A 19,936-nucleotide genomic window follows, 5' to 3' on the forward strand; every position below is an offset into this window, starting at 1 on the left:
TTGTCTAGACCGCATAACGCCACCTGCCGTGCTGGGTCGAATGAATCCTGCTGCGTGCTCGCGTGACGACTCGTCACCTTGCTGCTATTTCTTGATTCGCCACACCGGATGCAAAGCCATCGATCGTCTCAAGTGTTCAGTGTCTTTTCTGTGACCTTCAACCCAACAGCACGGCCTAATTCCAGGTTCGGCGTTCAGCCTCACTTGTATAGTTGCTCGTCCAGTACTCGAAGCCGAGGTATGTGGTTTTCGTGATGTTTTACCCTTGTTTGGTAGTCTGTTCCGGACCCTGCGCTGCCCTTATCGCGCGCTAGCGAAGCACGTGGAGGAAAATTTGGCTGGGGCGTGGAGCAACCTTCCGCCGGTGATGCCCACGAACCACGAACACCTCACATGCACTTCACTTCACTTCCATGCTCAACCACGCGCTGACTACAACATCGATCGATAGAAGAGCCTCTCACTGACATCCGTGCGTCTTGCCCTTGGAACCACCGACGCTCTTTGTCAGCACTCTACCACATCTGGCTCCGCCTCCCGCCCCTTGGTCCACGCTCTCGTCACCAATCCGCCCGCAACAGTGACGGACGTGAGGCTCGAGACGACACCAGCTGTGTGTCAATTACCATGCCACACTCCGAGCAACCTTCGCCGATGTCGTCCGGCTTGGTGAAGCCGAAGCTAGAAGAGTGTGCTTCACCGAGCTCTTACCTTGGTCTCAACCGGGCCGCGTCTCCTCGATCGACACCCAAATGTACGTCTGGTATTCCTTGAATCTGCACCTTCTATGGGTGTTGAGCAGTCGTGTTCTTTCGGTACTTTTCTTTGTGTCGTTCCTTCCCTGACCAATTGACCGCACATACTCGGCTATACTCTAGCCTCTGGCCGTGACGACCCTGGGCGTTGTTCTTCGCTGACCAGGTCGTGAATAGCTGTCTCGATTTCGCACCATGCTGAGACTATATCGCCTCTGATATTAGGACAGCGGAAAGAAGATGAGGAGTCCGATTTGTCACCGAGAAGGCCAGCGGTCATCAGCGCGAGGTCCAGGCGGTTGTCTGGCCGTCCCGCCAGCTACGGTAGCCCGGGTCTAAAGCCTTTGACGCCAGCTCTGGACGGCGCTGTTCACTCTGACGAAAGAGATGCTGCAGACAGCCAACACGATGGCCACCATCATATCGATGCTTTGGTGGACCAGGTCTCTATGTGGATCAAAGATCGTCGCGCAAAGCGGAGCAAGCGTAAAGAGAAGCGCAGCGCGCGACGCGAGGCTCGAGGTGCAAAGGCATCTGATGGCGATGTGGACGAGCCAGAGAAGTCGCAGCGACGTGATTCAGATGCTTCTGACTCTTCCGTGGACCTGGAGAATCTGGAACGCATCATCGCCTCAAACCTGAGCCTCAGACGTTCATCGGTTCGCAGGAGCTCGATCAGCCTGAAGAGCAAGGCTTCAGTAAGGCGACTACTCCGGAAGCAGTCCACAGTGTCCGATTCTGAAGAAGTCGATGTATCTGTCCCGGGTTGCGATGCATTCCTCGACAACTCGAAGACGCTAGCATACACGGGTGGTGCCTCTGATCTTTCCGACAACGATGGCGACGAGCTTAGACAAGTGCCCTCGTATCGTGACTTCGACGCGTGGGCGAAGTTCAAGTTCGACATCGTGCGCATCATCCATACTTTGCGGCTCAAGGGATGGCGCAAGGTAGCGCTGGAAATGAGCAGTGCCATTGCTGTCAAGCGTTTGAGCGGCGCACTAACCAATGCAGTCTATGTCGTGTCACCGCCGGCCGATCTGTCCCTAGAGAAATATGACGAGTCTGGAAAAGTAGTTGGAGTCAGCAAAGCTCCGCCCAAGCTTCTACTGCGAGTCTATGGTCCACAAGTCGAGCATCTTATCGACCGTGAGGCCGAGCTCGCGATCCTGCAACGTCTTGCGAGAAAGCAGATCGGTCCGCGACTTCTGGGAACGTTCGTGAACGGCCGCTTCGAAGAATACCTGCACGCCCAGCCACTCACTCCAAAAGAGCTGCGAGACCCAGCTACAAGCCGCCAGATCGCTAAACGTATGCGAGAGTTGCACGAAGGCATTGAGCTTCTCGACCAAGAACGCAGTGATGGGGCCTTTGTTTGGCGCAATTGGGACAAGTGGTTCCAGAGAGTAGAGCACATTGTGACGCGGATGGACAATCAGATCAAAGCTCTTCCCGAAGACGCCAAGCCGACTGGTCAGCAAGCTTGGATGCGTCGTGGTTACATCTGCGGCGTCCCTTGGGCTCAATTCAGAGAGATCGTCGAGAAGTACCGCATGTGGCTTAAAGCTCAGTATGGCGGCTCCAAAGAAGTCCGAGATCAGCTGGTGTTTGCACACAACGACACCCAATACGGAAACATACTCCGCATGACGCCCTCTGGAGAGTCACCACTCCTCTTGCCTGCCAACACGCACAAGCAGCTGGTCGTCATCGATTTCGAATATGCGAACGCCAACACCCGAGGACTGGAGTTTGCAAACCACTTCACAGAGTGGTGCTACAACTACCACGATGAGCGGAAGCCATATGCTTTCAACTCGTCATGGTACCCAACCCCAGAAGAGCAGGATCGCTTCCTTCGTGCGTATGTAAGACACCGGCCACAAGACGGATTGAGTACTCCACAGACAGGTCCTTCCACGCCCAGCTCAGAGGTATCAACGCCACCTGTGAAGAGAGCTACTAGTAGTATCTCTGACTTCATGCTTGACGCCAGACACCCGCAGAGCGCTCGGCCAAACGCCGCGAAGGAGGAAGAAGCCGCAAAGGCAGCAGAGGATCTCGAGATCGGTCGTCTCGCCAATGAGACGCGAATCTGGCGGCTTGCGAACACAGCGCAGTGGGTGGCTTGGGGTCTCGTGCAGGCCAAAGTGCCAGGCATGCCTGACTTTGATCCAGATTCGCCAACTTCTGAGCTGACAAGTGATACCGAGCCAGAAGAGCTGCTTGGAGAGCGAGCTGAAGAGTATAGGCAATTGGCTAAGGAGCAGGCAGGCGAGGACGAAGAAGAGGACGAAGAGTTCGACTACCTCGGGTATGCCCAGCACCGAGCACTCTTCTTCTGGGGAGATGCTGTCCAGATGGGCTTCGTGAAGGCAGAGGACTTGCCCGAGGAGACCAGATCCAAGCTTAAGACTGTGCCATACTAGTAGTTGTCATCCATAGGCAAATCACAGCATGAAACGACAGCCACGCCAGGGTGTCTCGGCATTCCTAGCTCTTGATGTATCTCGCGAGCCAGACGCAGTCATCGTCACATCGTCAAGATTCCGCTTACATGTGGTTGAACACAGTATAGCCAAGATGTGGCTTTGGAGAGAATTCACGCACGCCTACAGCAAAACAGTGTTGAAGTCTGCTTTATGCCACAGTTCACAGTGCGAGACCAGGCCGGGAACGGGTAGAAAGGATGGCTTGGAAGTGGTCGCGTTGGCAAAGATGCTGTCGTTTCTTGGACGGAGTAGGTAGTCGCCGAGGACATTGTTGCGTTGGGAAGACTCGGCTTTGACGTACATGTTGCAGTGGGAATACGTAGTCAAGTATTGCTGCTTTGGGAATTTGGCGCTTGTGGATCCAGTGGTGTGGATGTGAACGATGGAGTCTGGGAAGGGCAAGGGTGAGCGGGTGGGCGGCAGATGACTAGAGAGCGAGCACAGTCCGTGCATTAAACGGGCAACGATAGCCGAGGCATAATTGACAGTATACATGTATCGCTCTTCGCAGGCATTGCTTGCGAAACTGCAGATACTGAACAAGGGAGAGCATTTGCCCCAATACTTTTAGCAGCTGATATGGCTTCAACGACGAGGCCACTTCCTCTCGATCCGCTGCCATTCCTTCCTTCCTTCTAGGGCTCGCAATTGCTGGCCGAGTTCAGCTTGTTCTCAGGATGATTGTCAGCGCTGTTCCTGGCGAACATTACAGCGTCTCCACCAAGAGATTGAGAGCAGCAGTGTGCTGTTTCGAGTAGCCTCCAGAGCGCTGTCAAGTTGGCACCCCGTCTTGATGACTCGCCCTTCGCGGCACATCTACCTGGCATGTTCCGTCCGACTCAGAGAGCTGCCAGTGGTCAAGTGATATTCCTGGTCATGCTGGAAGGAGTCGCCATGTCGCCTCTCAGTAGATGGCAAGATCTTCCAGTATTGCCGCCTTCTCGAGCATCGTCACGTCGCCATCACCACGGCCATCCGCGTACCACTTCTCCGCTGTCTCATGTAACCATGGTGTGGAGAGGGTGTATGCAAAGTCGTAACATGCGAAATCAGTGACCTTGAACGCGGCAGCAAGGCCTTTGATTCTGGCGAAATCATCTCTAGTCACTTCGTAGATCTTGTCCATATAGCTGTGGCTGAGTCCGGTCACGAACCACATACGCCAAGTCCAGCTGTCATCGCCCCCATGGACGTATTCTGAGAAGTTATCCTCTATCAATGCGTCCGAGAAGAGGCCGTCTTCTGGATTCACTACGGGTCGTCAAGGGTATACTCAAACAACTCCGTAGCATCTCGCTGCAAGCAGGCGTACGAGTGGTCGATGGTTAGCTGGTAGAGTGCGGTTCCGTTCTTTGGCTCCTCGATGATCTCTTTGAAATGTCGCGACAGATGTCGGCAATTTTCCATAGTGCCCACAGGCAGATACGACAGGATCTGCGTCTTGAGCTCCACGGGCAGCGAGGAAAGCTTGTCTTTGTCGGCCGCTTTTGCATCAGCTTGGCTAGACAAGATCGCGGTGGTCAAGACTTTGACTCGAGCGTCACTGCTGCAAATGTTTAAGCTTTGCTACAAGGATAGGGCATCTGCACAATGGAACAAGAGAAAAAAATGTGCTGTTGGCGGTTGTGAACCTCCAAAGGTAAGCGTAGCGGAGTGGAGCTCTCTACCAACCCTTCTAGACTGCAAAGTAGCGTGCGATCCACGCTACCGCTACCCGACGTACAGTGCTTATTATACGACGACATAGGCGTTAGCGACGAGTATATGTTTGCGAGTTCGCCAACAGGCACAGTGCGGTAGGTCACGTGACCCTAAACCTTGAAAATTGACCAATCAGAGCGGGCGCCAAGGCTAGTTGAGGGCTGGTATAGAGCTTCACTCCCTCGCTGACGCCTCACCTACGTACTCGCAAGCTCGTACTCCGGTGTGGCTAGCGCTCGGTCGCTACGCTTAATCAGCGCGAACTCCCGCGGGCTCGAGCTTGGACCCACACACCACTTTTGCACATGCAGATGGCCCAGAACATTTGTCACGATGTCTCCTTCTTTCAAGGCCTGATCATTATCATGTGTAACCTCCTATAGCACCAATACCCATTGGTGAGCGCATCCACCGCACATGAGGAACAATTGACACTGCTCTGCACCTGGATGAGATCCTCACATGGACAATCCGGGCCTTTGTTCCGCTGCTAGCACAGCAGCAGCTCATGCAGCTCATGTTCATTATTCCATTGTATGACATGGATACGTAGCAGCTGTGCCAACCGACGTCGAAACAAGGTAGTACTGACCAGGTCCATGGTCGTTGGGCGCTTCGCATCGATAACTCGTGCTCGATCCGCGAGAGTGCGATCGCTTAGGCCAGAGCGCAGCAATTACTCGAGACAAAGGCGCGCCGCAATAGAGACTGATCGCAAGTAACCTCGTAGTCGCCTCAATGTGGGCTGTCCGGGCATTCCCTCGAATCGCAGGGCAATCCAGAAGCCTGAGCAAAGCCCTTTCACATACTCTCTCACTTCCCGACCAGCTTGCTCCTCCATAAACATATAAACATATACCCATTGGCCCCATGGTGCAGTGGTCAGTACATCCACCGCATATGAGGACATGGCGGCGTATCCTTGTATGCGTTCCCTTCGGCAGCTTGCTGTGCCTGTCCGTTGTTAGCACCAAGTGCTCGCATTTGCGTGATTGGAAGACTTGCGTTCGATTCGCAGTGGGATCGGCAATGCATATTCTTTTTGCTTCTCTTTTGGCATCACAGGTGTGTTTGTATCATTCAGTAGTCTTCGCCATGAGCTCAGAGTTCATGATAACGTCGAGCTGACGGTGGTCGCTCTTGGTTCGTATGGCCCTTGATTGCTTCGCGGACTTCTCACAGCGCCCAGGGTTACGTTCACTGCATGCTCGGTTCACGAAAGTCCTGATGCGTCGCAGGGACGGGCTGAATGAGGAGCAGCCATCGGCGCGACGCGCTGAGCGCCTCTGGGCCAGCGCTCAGTCCACGCATCGGCAGCGAGGCCCAGGGGGTTCAAACACTAGGATAGAAAGCAGTAGGGCTGCGCGCCGCCGCGGTGATCAAGAGCGTCTCTTGTGTTCCTTCATGAGAAACTTGCGCACCGGCTCGAAGTGGTGGCTCAGTATGTTGGAAATTGGCGAGAGTGCCTGAAGCGCATTCTGTCGGTACCCTTATGCTACATGGTGGATGATCATGCTACTATTTCGCCGGAACGCCACGCTACCATGCAAACATGCTCCCAACCAATAGGTCTAGGAAGGACTTCGAACCACCAGTCTCGGCAACTGCTGTTATGCGTGAATAGTAGCGCGTGCTCTACCACCATGCCTTTGCCTTCTTGGCGGCCTCTTCTGCTTCCGAATCGGTGTCGGTATCAGTCTCACTCTCTGATTCTTCGTCCTCGTCGGTGTTACTCTCGTAATCGCTCTCTTCTTGCGCGAGTTTCTCCTTAAGCTGTGATGGGGTTAGCATGAGCGGACATGAAGTACCATGCAAATGATACTGCGATGGGCAATGACATACCTTGCGATTGCGGACTGGCTTGTCTGGGTCAGCAGTCGGTTGTCCCTTGAGTGCAGCCATCTGGCCAGCGATAGAATCTAGACGGGCAGTTAGCATCATTCAATACAATCTGATTTTGTCGCGCTTACCCTCTTCAGGCTCCGAAATCTCATCTTCCTCGTCGACTTGCTGCACTTTGCTTGCGTCCTCAACCATCATCACCGCATCCTGCTTGTGGTTGAAGCCAATGTAGCTGTCACACACCAAGTGCATCTGAAACTTGTACTCTCCGGCTTGAGGTGGTGCTGCAAATTGCATCTTCAGGGTGACCACATTGAAGGTAGGCTTGCCCTCACTGTCGAAAGGCTTCTTATCAAAAGTGCTGAAAGTGAAAGGTGGCACTGCGACCTTGCCTTGTCGGTTGTCGGCAAGGAATACGTGCCACCTGGGTGCGCGGTCCTGAGGAAAGTATGGTGCATGCGCGAGAGGAACAAAGTGCTGCTCGGGCTCGATCTTCTGGGCCTTGATATCACCTTCCGCTGGATCCACATCCAGAAGGTCCTTCTCGTCGATCGGAGGAATGCTCGATGCTGGGGTGCCGGGTGGGATGAAGCGAGCCTTGATAACATATTGGACAAGCGAGGAACCGGTGATGTGCTTCTCGCCTTGGACCTTGAAGAATGCCTTCTCGACGCGTAGAAGAGGTAGCTGCTTGGCAACGCTCTCAGCAACCTTCAATCGATCGTTGGTGAGACCAGCGGCCTGCGCGAGCGCTTGTCGTTGTTCTGCAGGGAGAGCCATGAACGACTGAATAGTCATGTGCTCTCGTGTAGTGTTGACCGCGCCTTCTACTTCGCGTACAATCTCAGGCGTAAAGTGTGGCAGTTGCAAGAGTGGGGCGCGACCAGCAGCATTTGGTGTGACAGCTTGAACAAGGGACTGCTCCACCTGGTACTCAGCCATAAGCGGAGCAGTGTTGCCATAGGAAAGAACCGTCGATCGGAAGGCCTCTGCCATTTGGAGTGCGGTTGGCGCCAGCTCGTACTTCTCCGCCTCGAGAGAATTGTCGTCCAGATCCAACCGGTTCAGGTACGCCCATAGAAGCGCGAGTGTCTTGCGGCGTGCAAGATCTTCCATTTCGTCCAGCTTCTTCTTGTCCTTTGGAAGCATTACGGCGCCGCTTTCGATCAAACCAGCCAGCTTACTTTCGACTCTGCCTAGCCCGTTGCCCTCACGTGCCCCAGATAAGATGTCCTTGAACTCGTCAGCGCTGCTCACAGCCGCAACGACGTCTCCAGCGTCCATGTTATCCCTGTAGTCCCTGAACATGTTACCTGCGCTAGTGACCAGGATCTTTTCTCGAGTCTTGGACTGCATGCCGTACCACCACTTGCCAACCAGCCACGGCAGACCGATGCCCAGTAGCAGACCATAGATTGCCAGAACATACTTCCCACTGCCTGCAGCAACGAGAAACTGTGGTAGCGCTATGCCAAAGCTCGTGCTCTGCTTGCCATCGGGGTTGCCGTACTGGATGAAGTTACTCCTGACCTCCTCATCCGTGAGCGCTTTGTAGGCCTTGACTATCTCAACCCAGTCGTCGTTGATGGTCTCGATCGTCTGATTGAGGGCAGGGTTGGGCTGTCGCTTGTCTGGGTGCATGGTAATACTGAGCTTCCTGTATCGCGAGTTGATCTGCTTTTCAGAGGCAGACATGCCAATGTCGAGGATGTCGTAAGGGTTCCATATCTTGGGCTGTGATCGGGCGGTGACTGCGATGAGGTATATCGAGTACAGGATCAGGAGCCATGCAGAGGCGGCGGTAATTATGCGCTTCAAGCGTAGCTACAGATCGGAACATGTCAGTCATTCCGATACTGGAGTCGGGAGGCCAGATGGCAGCACTCGGTGAGCGACACTTCGAGCGCGCACATCGCCTATTGCTTATCTGATACACACCTCTTTCCGCTTTTGCTTGGACCGCTGGCCAGCAATGATGTCGGCATCGTCTGGCTTGAAGGAACTGGTGATGTGGCCTGCTTTCGCCTGGCTGGTGGTGTCTGAGGGAGTGCGGAGCAGACTGTATGTGAGAGGGAGCGCGACGAAGGCGCTGACGGTGATTACGTAGAAAGGGTAGAACTGCGCATCGGCATCGTAGTTGTATTCGTTCGACATGGCGAATCGTGGATCTCGTGTCGTTGTATCGCAGTGCAGGTGTAGGCCAGGGAGGTTGCAGTGTCAAGGAATGTATGGCCTAGAGCATCACAGCGCAAATGGGTGGAAAAAGGAAAACGTGCAGCGCAACAAGTTGTCCTCAAGTCACCTTTGAACTCCCAATTTAGCAGCTGCATGTAGAAACGTGTACAGTCTGCCGCGGGACCCTGACGTAGAATCCGGCAGCCTCGTCAATGCTGCAATCAATATTTGACTAAGACTTCAAGACTACAGTATGCTCTTCACACCACTAACAACGTCTGCACTGTCATTCACACAACATCTGCACAACGCAGCCATGTCGGAAAAGAGAAAGCGAGATCACAACGACGGTGACGCCAAGGCTGAGCGAAAGAAGCAGAAGAAAGGCTTCCGTGTAGGTCCAGACAACCTGCCGGATGGCGTCTGGAAGAGAAAAAGTGAGAGTGCCTCGAGTCGGTCGGCATGCGCATGACTAACATTCTCCAAGACCAAGAGATTAAGCAGAACCTGATCGGCAAGGCCAAGATCTACAAGGAGTACACAAAGCTGAAGAAGCAACGCAAGATCCCAGAGCAGGAAGAGTCAATACCACAACCAGCATCACTCGCCCTAGACGAAGAGAAAGCAAAGGAGGCAGATACAGCACCCCATCCGGACCGCCAAACCCTGATCGAGCGCGAAGCTAAGGAACCAGAAGAGGTGCAGCCGAGAAGGCCAGATCGCGAACCACGACGGAGGAAGCCGAAGGCAATACCCTTCAAGAAGGAGCACGAAGAGGCACTACAACGAAAAGCAGAGGCGGGAGAGAGAAGAAAAGCACGAGAAGCAGCACAACAAGAACGCCAGCAAAAGATCGAGGAGCGAGAAAAGTTCAGGAAAGCCATGTCGAAGGCGAGGACAGGTGGATGGAACGGGCAAAGAAAGCTAGGGCGTGAGAGCAAGCCGCTGCTGGAGAAGGTCAAGAGGATTATGGGAGACAGCGGATGAGAATGTTACTAGCGACCACCTGACGAAGATGATACCCACGTACGACAAACGCCTGACCATGTCAGACTACCAGCAAAAAGAATACGCATTGATGGTCCCACTACGAACCGAACGTAGGTCTTCCAGCCACGCAGTCACAAAGTGACTTTGTGATATCAACGGTTTGGCCAGCCAATTTTCGGGAACCTAAACGGCGCCTCTACTTCTCTTCGGCCGCACCTCATCCGCGATGGATATGCTATCCGACTGCACCACGGGGGCGATTATTAGTGAACGTACTGAAAGATCACCTCATATATGAATTTGACAATGTGTAGTGGTACGGAGCATGTGAGAGAGTGGCACAGGGAAGGGTTTCAGTGAGGCATAATTCCTGCGTCATGTCATTCATTACACCATCCAAAATATTTCACAAGCGGTCCGTACTACCGTACTGTTATTGCTGGACCAACAGCTATGCTCACTTGAAAAAGAAGTCGCTGATCTTCTGGCCGAAACTCCGCTTCTCAGGCTCCACGACACGACCCTCGCGATCGACAAGTGTCTTGCGATCCTCCTCGGCATTTGGCAAAGACTGTGTGTCGGTCAACCTGGGGTTCCTCAAGCACAATGCAAAGCCGATAAGTGGAACACACAAGCATAGACCAGTGATGGTGAGCAAACGCTGAGTGTGTCGGTACGACTCAATAATAGCCTCACGCTCCGGTGTGCCGACAGGGTACTCAATCGCGGTGGTGAATGGGTCTCCGAACACGGCAGTGGCGAGGGTAGCGTTGGTGCTGACTGCGCCGAGGTTTCTCTGCAGCTCGCCTGGCAGGACCTGTCGCCAGATCGCACCAGAGACGGCGTTACCGAGTGAACTTCCAACATTGTAGACCGCGAGGTAAAGACCCGTGACGATAGCGACGTGCTCGTGTTTGGTAGCGGCCTGGATACTGGCTTGACCGACATACGGGAACAGACCACCGGCGATACCGAGCAGGACCTGCGCGCCGATAAGACCGGAGATGTTGCCGCTGGAAGACCCGCCACGGAAGTGAATAAGCAGGCCGAAGGACACGAGGTAGAGGACCGTGCCGACGAGGACGAATGGTTTCAGGCGGCGGACGAAGAAGACAACCACTCCGGTTATGATACCACATAGGACGCTACAGAAGTTGAAAAGGCTGGTGATGCGAGTGGCGGAGAGGACAGACTGGTCAAAGGCCACGATTGCTACCGTGTAGAGGTAGTCACCTTGAAGAAACCAAACGAAGTTGAGCATGCAAGCCATGCCGAGAGGTCCCCAGACGCCGCGGTCTGTGAGGAGCTGTGGAAGTGTGTTAGCCGGTGCTGTGACGCTACAAGAGTGCGATAATATACACTTTGAATGGCACCATTTGGTGTGGTGACTTTGCCTGCCAAAGGACAAACACTGGTGCGAGGAGGAAGCCGATGACCATCGGTGCAATGATGTGAGCTTGTGCCCATGACTGCGCACCATCACCAGCCAATGTGAACGGAACCAGGATGAGTCCAAGACTGGCGATGATCAGGATAATGCCAATCACATCCAGCTGCCAGAAAAGTGCGACCAGTAATTGAAGTGGGCCATACGTCTGAAACGGTGTCTTGTAGTTTGACATATCTTCGAGCTTCTTCGCGCGTCGGTGAGCCAGGAAGAGAACCAGGATGACTGGCAGGACCATGACTGGATAGATGATGGCCCACATTCCCACACCCCATCTCCAGGACGAGGTGGCCAAGACAGCTGCGGCGATATTACCACTAACCCAGCTGTTGATCAAGTATGGCGCGGCCGGGACGAAGGAGAAGAAGAGACGCGATCGGAGGGGGGTGACATCGGCAATGATGACTTCCACCTGCAAGGTAACGCAGGTGAAGCCGATCTGATAGATGACTGCACCAGCTGCGAAGGTGTGGACCTCGTTGGAGAAGGTTTCGACGATTGTGCCAACCACGTAGAAGACGACGGAGACCAGAAGTAATTCGATACGGCCAAACACGTCAGCGATCTTGGCGGCCGTTGGCTGTGCTGCGGCTGCGATGACCGCTCGAACGACGGTGATGGTGGCGAGGAGGGAGTGGGTGCCATAACTGGCGGTGGCATTGGGCTGGGAATTGTTAGGTGAAGCATATAAGGTTGCCATGGAAGCTGCGCCGTCATACCTGGTAGACGTATCGAAGCGTGCCATCGAGGGTGTAGCAGTACGCCAGCAAGAAGATGGTGATGAACAGGAGAATGCGATCGTTGAAGGTGACGTGGCGCGCCAAAGCCTCGATGCGCTTCACACCCGGACTGGTGTCACCAGTGAGAACGACGGGCTCTGGTGAAGCGGCATATCGCTGCTCGTCGGACGAGGCGTATGGTTGATCTGTGAAATGTCAGCATGAGATTGTATGTGGTATCTATGCTGTGATCATGCCAGCGCTCGTGTAGGCCTTCTCGCCGGACATCTTGACCAGTTGTCCTTCGAGCGCACTCGGCGGAGAGACAGAAATTGGTGGACCAGGTGGAGTTCAATGTTCATAGTAGAGCAAGGATCAGATTAGATGGGGAGCTGCGACGGGGAACATTGAATTTTAGGCTAGCAGTGAAGGCGTAGAGCTGTCAAGTCTCTGGGCACCAGCGCCATCGCGCTTGGCACACGTGGACTGGCATACAAGCGCGGCAGGAGTGGCCGTGCCTGGATGTTGGTTGTAATCCTTGCGACTCCTTCATGTGCGCCTGATCTACCACAGCATCGGAACTGTGAGGAAGAGCTGTATGCAATGGAGTCTGGCCCGGTGTGAAGTGCAGTGAAGTTGTTCCCCACACGTCGCAGATCCCATTGAGGTGAATCCCACGAAGGATGCTCGTGCAGATGTCGTCCGTCCCGTCGCTGTCGCCTCGGCTGAGGCAAAACGCATGTGCATGAAAGTGAGATGTGTTGGCGACATCGGACCGCCGAACAACGCTCGTGCGGAAGCCACGTTGTGTGCAGAATGAAGACGGCCAACTACATGTGCTTGGAAGGGACGGTAAGTAAAGACTTCTCGTTCTGATCACACACCTAGCCTCGTTCTCTTGTACCATGTGGCCCGGAATAGTGATCCCACGCTTCATGTTGCTGTGCCGCACGACACACGCAGACCTGCTAGGGGACAAGCAGTGATCGGCTGGATGAAACGCATCAGGCAGCCGCCGCCATACCTCCATATCCTCCGACATCGATCTGAACGTCCTGCTTTGCATCCATAGCTGCATTCCACGCCTCCTCGACATTCTTCCTCATATACCTGCCCTTCTCTGCAAAGCCCTCGATGTCTTTCCCATGATCCTCAGAAGTCTGGAACACATCCCAACAACGCTCATCGCTTGCTCTTGCCAAATTCATAGCCAGTTGCTCCAGTGTGCCAAATCGTGGCATCCAGCCGAGGGGTTGCATATCCGCCAGATGGCGGAACGCCCAGTCGAGGAGTTCCTTGCCCTTTGATCGTTCAGTCTCTGCTGCAGCTGTGTCTTGGATGCTTGCAGCTTTCTGTAGAGCGGCCTTTCCTGCGCTGACGAAGACCAAGATGAGTCGATCGTACGTGAGAGCTGTCGGCACAACCCGCAAAGCTAGAAGCTCCGAGACAAGGAAAGAGGCCTGTTGCTCGTCTGGTGGTTCCGCAGTTCTGCAGCCCTTGAGAAGGAGGTTGAAAGTTTCGATGTTGGCAAAGGACTTCTGTGCCCCTTGGCTAATGGGCACAAACGTGTGAATCAGCTTGTAGATTTTCATCGCCTCTGGGAGGTTCCGCTGCTCAACATAGCATTCTATGAGGAGGTTCAGCGCAGCGATAGGAATCTTGCGATCCTGCGCATGTAGTTCCCGCAGTGTGGCGAATGCTTCCTTCACAAGCGCTGGTTTGTCACGGAGGTACAAGAATAGTGGCCGTGTCTCTGCAATACTTGGCTCCGTCTTCTCCAAGGGCATGATTGTGAGGATGCTGATGGCACGGCTCAAGTCCGGCGGGCTGGCGGAAAGGTAAGTCGAGATCAGCAGCTCGTAGTGGATGGGCCGAAACGCAGTGCCTCGCTCGCTGAGTTGCGCAAACACCTCCGTAGCCATGACTGCATCGCCTGCTTGTGCCGCCGTAGCGAGTACGTGAAGACAAACACCAGATGATGCGGTAATGTATCCTTGGTTCACCTGGCTGTTCCAAACCAGAGCTGTCGCGTCGTGATGTCGCGCCTCGCTGCCCTTGTCCAGCAGATGAGACCATAGGCTTTTGCTCAAGTTCATCTCGCTTGAGTCGTGCCGCACCCGCATGATGCGATATGCCTCTTCCACCTCTCCTGCATCGCATAGAACGTAGACGGCCATGTCCCAAAGCCAGGCGTCCACCCTGACATTCGATCTCATATTGTCCAGCCGCTGCAATGCCTGCTCAAACAGCCCTTCCCTCAGCAATCCGACCACCACATCATGTTGCCCCTCCTCCGACAGCTGATACCACCTCTTCTGCATGTAGTCCAGGATGTCCGTTCTCAGCAAGTGATCAACATGCACCGCTAGCACTCTCAACACAGCGTGACAGGTTCCAGAGTCCGGCTGCAAGCCTCCCTCATTCATCTCATCCAGCAGCATACTCACCCGCCATGCACTGCCCTGATCGTGGCTTGTGTTGCTCAGAATCATTGCATTGTAGATCTGCGTACTCGGCCGTTCGCGCCGCTCTTTGACCAAATACTCGGCGAGCTGCCGACATCGTGTCGTCTTACCATCCACCGCAAAAGCTCGCAGTCGTCCATAAAGAAAGCTGGTCGGCTCGTTTACGAGGTTGGGCAACGCATCTTCCGATGGTCGCGCAATTGGTGGAACAATCTTGTTGTACGACACTGGCTTCGTACGCCGCATTGGTTGGAGTACTGCATCGTGATGTCTGCTCGCTGCGTCGAGACGCGAGAGATTGGTGGGTCTATCGTATCGGCGCACACTCTGAGGTGATGGTCGGGGCGTGCTCAGGCATTGAAAGATTGGTCGCTTTGGCCGCCGCAAAAATTGAGCTGCTGGTGTCAAGGTGCTTTGCGACCACGCAGGGAACAAGCATTGCCATAATGGATCGACGGGAGCTATTTTGTATGGCATAGCATCTTGGAAAGGTGAGAAAGCGGATTGGATATCTTTGGCGTTGCAGGAGGAGCACGCGGATGTGGATGTGCCCAGTCTCTAGGGGCACCACCATCGGACACCACCCTCCGGATTCTTATCAAACTACCATCAATTCTGATCAATTTAAGGACATATTGCTTTCTTGAAACATACTGCCTGACCCTCCCTAACCCTCCTAACCTCCCTAACCACTAATCCTTACCCTCCTAACCCTTATCCCCTAACCTCCCTAACCGTACGGGTGTTGTAGAAAGCCTAGAGTTAGTGCATTGTCGAGCTCAAGTTGAAGCTCATCAATCCAGGTCGGATAACGCCCAATTCAGGGTCCAGTTCTCAGACTTGAGGAGATCTAGCGCAGTGGAGGGGGGATGTGAATCTCGCCCCGATTCAGGAGCCAGCTCCGCTGTGGATTTCGAACAACATAATCAATCGACCGACGTCAACACGCTCGAGACCTCAGTTTTCATCTGACACAATGCGGGCATTCCTACAATGCTACTCTGCCCTTAACCAAGCCGCATGTGCTAGCTTGGACATTGGAAATCACGCAGAAGACTTGAGCTTGATCTTTGTAACGTCTGTATAAATACGGCAGGAGTCCTCTGGAGCTGGGAGGTGACTCGAAGACGATCGCAATCATGATCTGGTATGGGAGCATATATCAGGTCTTAGAGAGTACAAGTTTCAAAAAGATCCATCAGTCGCATGCAACAAGTAGAACCTGCTTGGCTGCCTTTACCCCTTTTTCTTGATGCAAGCCCCGAGGAATATGTCGCTCCGCTGAGGGAGAAGTCTGCAGCCAAAAGAACATGCTGCGTAGTGGTTGAAGGACACTGAACAGCTCACTCGATGGCTGGTCTCGCCAAGAATACAACGACCAGAGGTGTGACGATATTGCATAGGTAAATTCACGCTGGGTTGACTAAGTCCGGCCACAGCAGGAAACCCCAGAGCAGTTGCCCGGTTGCAATCGAAAGCATAAGAATGCTTGAAAGTTGCATCGTACAACAGGTGCTGCCCAACGCAAATCCAGCTCAATCAGACGATCTCCGAATCGCTCGTCGAGGTCCGTCGCATGAGCCTCGACGGCGGCATGTCTAGCAGCCGCCTCACTCAGAAGAGCTCCGGTCAAAGCGGCATGGATATGATAGCTCGCTTGTATTGGTTGTCTGCACAGAGACTCGGGCTACGTGAACTCGCATCGTCGTTCTTATCCTGGGCACAAGCATCGCCGCGAAAGCCATGGACCACAGCAGCCAAACCGACCAAGTGCATAGCCGAGTCTGTTCAGTCAGTTAAGATCGACATCGCACGCCGTATGGAACGCGGCAGAGGTAGTGTACATTGATCCGATGAGGTCTGTGTAAGGCAGGCACGGGATCGTGCAGCTCTCAAACCGTGGCGTAGATCAAGTCAGGAAATGTTCCGACTCGTCAGGTCTCGAGAAGGCGCTTCTTGCGCTTCTTGCGTAACTGTCTCGGTAGTTGTGACTTGTGCGAGGCACTGTGCGACCGTGATATTATTGCAGTGCGACTGTCGATCATCCGTGATCGCGGTGGCTGCTTGCAGTACATATTGATGTAATTTTGCACCTGTAAGGAGCTGCACTGCAGCAATGACGGGAGTCGACGCAAGGATCGAGATCTTGCTATTCAAACGCAGGTTTCTGACACAAGTGTCGACGCGACGTGGTGATACATGGCACACCACCAAGAGTACTCGGCGATGGGAACTATCTCGTCGTCGCCACCGAGATGAGCAGAACGCTATTCCGGTGAACAGGTATATCTGATGTCGTTATGGCCACGCGGACAATTTTCGGAATGATTGTAGCTTGATGATGTCTTCAGGACCAGATAATCTAGCACATGGATGTTCCCTGGACATGTCAGCTCGGCAGCAGGCAATCCTCGTTGACCCAGTGATCTTCAGATGAGGTGGTCCTGGTCCGTTCCAGACTGGTGGACCGTGGGTGCGACGCTCGAAGTCAGTCCACGTTATAGATGGGCTCCGGCGGCACTTTTAGACGTGTTCGTTTCGTTGGGACAGCAGACGAGTCTCAAGTCGCGTCGCGAGGCCGGAACGTCGTGCTGAGGGAGGACAATTGTGGCAGCGCCATGACAGGAACGGCAATCGAGGTGGTCTTGCACACGACACAGAGAAGAGAACGACAGCAACAAGCTAGGGTGAAGAGCGTGCATGCATCGGTAAAGACTGTGGTCCAGTCGATGGAGGACGGTGGAAAGAGGTAAACTGCTCGTTGCGAAGACGCGTTTGCCAAGTGCACCATGTCGCTCGTTGATTCGCCAGCACCCTGGTCGCACTCACCTCGCACCAAAGCTTGACCTCACCTTGCGCTGAGCGCCCTTTGCGCACGGCAGGATCGCCATCAACACCGAAGCGGCATCGTCCACGCCAGCAGACACCCACCTGGCACCTGGTGGTATCGCTTGCGCCAGTGAGCGTTTGCCACGCTGCTCTGGGTCGGCGGTAGTCTGCCATTGGAAGAGGCTTCTACGAGGCGCGCAGCCATCTGATTTGCTCGTCGATGAATGACAGGATGCGCATTGGGGAGGAACGGCGCAGTGTTTCACCTCTCTGAACAGCAGCTTGTGCCTGTCCTGTTCTCTTTCGCCGGCGAAGCCTCACGGTGAGAAAAGTACGAGAGTCTAGAGAGCGCACATGCCATCTGCTCCTTGCTGCGTGCTAATACGCTACCTACTCACCGTACTTGTGGAGCAACATACTACTACTCTACGACTTGCCGCGCTACCTGCGCTTTATCCCTCCATCCTCTATACTTCGATTCCTCCCCCAAACTTCCTCTTTCTGCTTCTCCTGCTTGTGCTTTGCGTAACGACAGCTACTTTTCTCTCCTTAATCCACGGCGGCACGACTCCCTATAGCATTCATGAAACCTTAGCGACAAACCCAATGGGCGTCTTAGTACGCGAGGATGGACACTTCCGGAGCTGGCTGGCCGCTCTTTTATGCTGCTGTGCAGCTGTGAACGAAGATGAACATCCCCTTGAGAAAAAGAACATCTCAAAACGTACGCCTTGATCCTGCAACGGCAGTTATTTTGGGATGTGGCACTGATTCAGTCTGCAGCTACCACCGCCCGAAACGCAATATGGAACGAGCAGCCAACGCCATTGCAACCCATGGGCAATCACCCAACGGCCGTCGCGATATCTCATAAAGGCATCGATACTGCCTTCAACGAGAATGACCGTGTTCGACCCATCGCTGAGCGGGCACCATCAATCCACACTCTGGACTTTGGAGAGGCATCGTTGGTCGGCAAGATGTCACTACACTCGCGTAAAAAGAGCTCTACCACTCTGCTGAGTCGGATGAGCATTGGTCGACCGACTGACTTCCGACGCATGGACTACACAGAGAAGCAACGACGTTCGCTTGTGCCACTTCAACTGGCCCCAGTATCTCTGCGAGACAGCATGCCAGAAGGGTTGGACACCATGGCACCACATGGCGATGCATCGCTATCTCTCGAGGCCCTGGTCGAGACTCCCACTCGTAGTTCCTACCGTGCGTCTCGAGGCTCGCCTTACCTCAGGTGTCAACAGCTTAGCTCGGCTGCTCTGTCATCAACTCCAACGATTGCGGTTTCGGAAGAAGGTCCAGCCATAGTGGAGTCTGTTACCGTGCCTCAACTTGCACGGCCTGTGCTCTCTACCCAGTCCTCGTCAAGCTCGATTCGATCGCTCAGACGTCAAGCTCTTGAGAGCAGAGGTTCCAACACTTCAGCGTTGCCTCGGCCGTCGTCCGAAATGATCCGATTGACGCGAAAGCGTTCCAGCCAGAAGAACTCTGCAGACAGTGCCGACCTTGATAAGGAGATCCTAGAGCTGAACACGATCATCGAAGAGCGTCGAGCGGAAGCTGGTCGGTCTCATAGCCCTGCGAATGCTCACGTGTCCGCAGTCGCTCCTATGATGCAGATCCGGGCTCGTTCAACCACGCTGACAGACATCGGGTCTGCATTCTCTCGCCCACTAATATCTGTTTCGACGACAATGGAGTCGAACGATCATCCCAGCCATGCGCTAGCCGAGACAATATCACCAGTGGTGCCAGTCAAGTCTAGGTTGTCGCAACCATTCATGTCGATGCCGGATCCAGCCGTTGTTGAGGAGAAGCCCACACGACAAATTCGTCGACCAAGCAGCAGGATGACCGGGTGGATATCCAGCCTTCTGTCATCGTCTGGCCACAACATCAAGGCCTCTAATGACGCAGAAGAGCCCTTCTACTCCTGCGGTCCACCAGTACGACAGCGCGGCGTTTCAGAAGCTTCGCAATGTACTACTGTGACCGAACTGGACTCACCAGTCCTCACTGCTGCATCGTCACCCACACTTAAGGGACACTCACGATCTTACACGGGTGACTCAAGAATCACACCCATCAGCCCTGCGTCGACTGTGGACGAGAAGATGGAGGCGGATCTGAAAACTAAATCCGGCGAACAATGGCCGGTAATCATGGAACACCCAAACGAAGTTGGCCTGGCACTTTGACATATACGTGCATAATAATGTCACATTAGATACCCATCGGCAGGTGACGCTGTCACACCTCGTACAACATTCGACTGTAACATAGCAGATGTGTAGAGCCGAATCATGATACAATTGGCGACCGATAATCACTATCCGCTGGGTACCTGCAGCACCATTGTACGTAAGGGACGAGGCTATCAGATCATCGAGACCAAGTGCATACCTGTGGCACTACCGGCGATGATGGAACCCACACGCTAGCACAGAATCTACTGAGCGCAGCACACGAATGACAGTGCACTGCCGTGAGATGATTGACAACC

The 19,936-nt window shown here is 54.0% G+C and overlaps 7 protein-coding genes across 7 annotated transcripts; 3 read left to right on the top strand and 4 right to left on the bottom strand.

Moving 5' to 3' along the window:
- Nucleotides 1-108: 108 nt before the first annotated feature.
- CLAFUR5_02869 (Choline kinase) lies at nucleotides 109-3,184 on the top strand (the record flags this gene model as incomplete). Its single annotated transcript, XM_047902017.1, has 3 exons — nucleotides 109-238; nucleotides 452-754; nucleotides 933-3,184. The coding sequence occupies 3 exons, from the start codon at nucleotides 109-111 to the stop codon at nucleotides 3,182-3,184; spliced, it is 2,685 nt and encodes an 894-aa protein (XP_047758417.1).
- Nucleotides 3,185-4,151: 967 nt separating this feature from the next.
- CLAFUR5_02870 (uncharacterized protein) lies at nucleotides 4,152-4,373 on the bottom strand (the record flags this gene model as incomplete). The annotated part of the gene is made up of 1 exon (XM_047902018.1): nucleotides 4,152-4,373. The coding sequence occupies one exon, from the start codon at nucleotides 4,371-4,373 to the stop codon at nucleotides 4,152-4,154; it is 222 nt and encodes a 73-aa protein (XP_047757607.1).
- Nucleotides 4,374-6,583: 2,210 nt separating this feature from the next.
- Nucleotides 6,584-8,944, bottom strand: CLAFUR5_02871 (Translocation protein sec63; the record flags this gene model as incomplete). The annotated part of the gene is made up of 4 exons (XM_047902019.1): nucleotides 6,584-6,721; nucleotides 6,791-6,867; nucleotides 6,919-8,614; nucleotides 8,729-8,944. 4 exons carry the CDS (start codon nucleotides 8,942-8,944, stop codon nucleotides 6,584-6,586), a joined length of 2,127 nt encoding a protein of 708 aa, XP_047757606.1.
- Nucleotides 8,945-9,281: 337 nt separating this feature from the next.
- Nucleotides 9,282-9,952, top strand: CLAFUR5_02872 (uncharacterized protein; the record flags this gene model as incomplete). The annotated part of the gene is made up of 2 exons (XM_047902020.1): nucleotides 9,282-9,402; nucleotides 9,453-9,952. 2 exons carry the CDS (start codon nucleotides 9,282-9,284, stop codon nucleotides 9,950-9,952), a joined length of 621 nt encoding a protein of 206 aa, XP_047757609.1.
- A 460-nt stretch (nucleotides 9,953-10,412) lies between these two features.
- On the bottom strand, nucleotides 10,413-12,409 carry CLAFUR5_02873 (Siderophore iron transporter 1; the record flags this gene model as incomplete). Its single annotated transcript, XM_047902021.1, has 4 exons — nucleotides 10,413-11,261; nucleotides 11,317-12,066; nucleotides 12,122-12,327; nucleotides 12,379-12,409. 4 exons carry the CDS (start codon nucleotides 12,407-12,409, stop codon nucleotides 10,413-10,415), a joined length of 1,836 nt encoding a protein of 611 aa, XP_047757608.1.
- A 716-nt stretch (nucleotides 12,410-13,125) lies between these two features.
- CLAFUR5_02874 (uncharacterized protein) lies at nucleotides 13,126-15,063 on the bottom strand (the record flags this gene model as incomplete). The annotated part of the gene is made up of 1 exon (XM_047902022.1): nucleotides 13,126-15,063. The coding sequence occupies one exon, from the start codon at nucleotides 15,061-15,063 to the stop codon at nucleotides 13,126-13,128; it is 1,938 nt and encodes a 645-aa protein (XP_047757603.1).
- Nucleotides 15,064-18,021: 2,958 nt separating this feature from the next.
- CLAFUR5_02875 (uncharacterized protein) lies at nucleotides 18,022-19,631 on the top strand (the record flags this gene model as incomplete). Its single annotated transcript, XM_047902023.1, has 2 exons — nucleotides 18,022-18,139; nucleotides 18,199-19,631. The coding sequence occupies 2 exons, from the start codon at nucleotides 18,022-18,024 to the stop codon at nucleotides 19,629-19,631; spliced, it is 1,551 nt and encodes a 516-aa protein (XP_047757602.1).
- Nucleotides 19,632-19,936: the final 305 nt, after the last annotated feature.

Source organism: Fulvia fulva, chromosome 2, assembly GCF_020509005.1.
Source record: "Fulvia fulva chromosome 2, complete sequence".
NCBI classification, from domain to species: Eukaryota; Fungi; Ascomycota; class Dothideomycetes; order Mycosphaerellales; family Mycosphaerellaceae; genus Fulvia; species Fulvia fulva.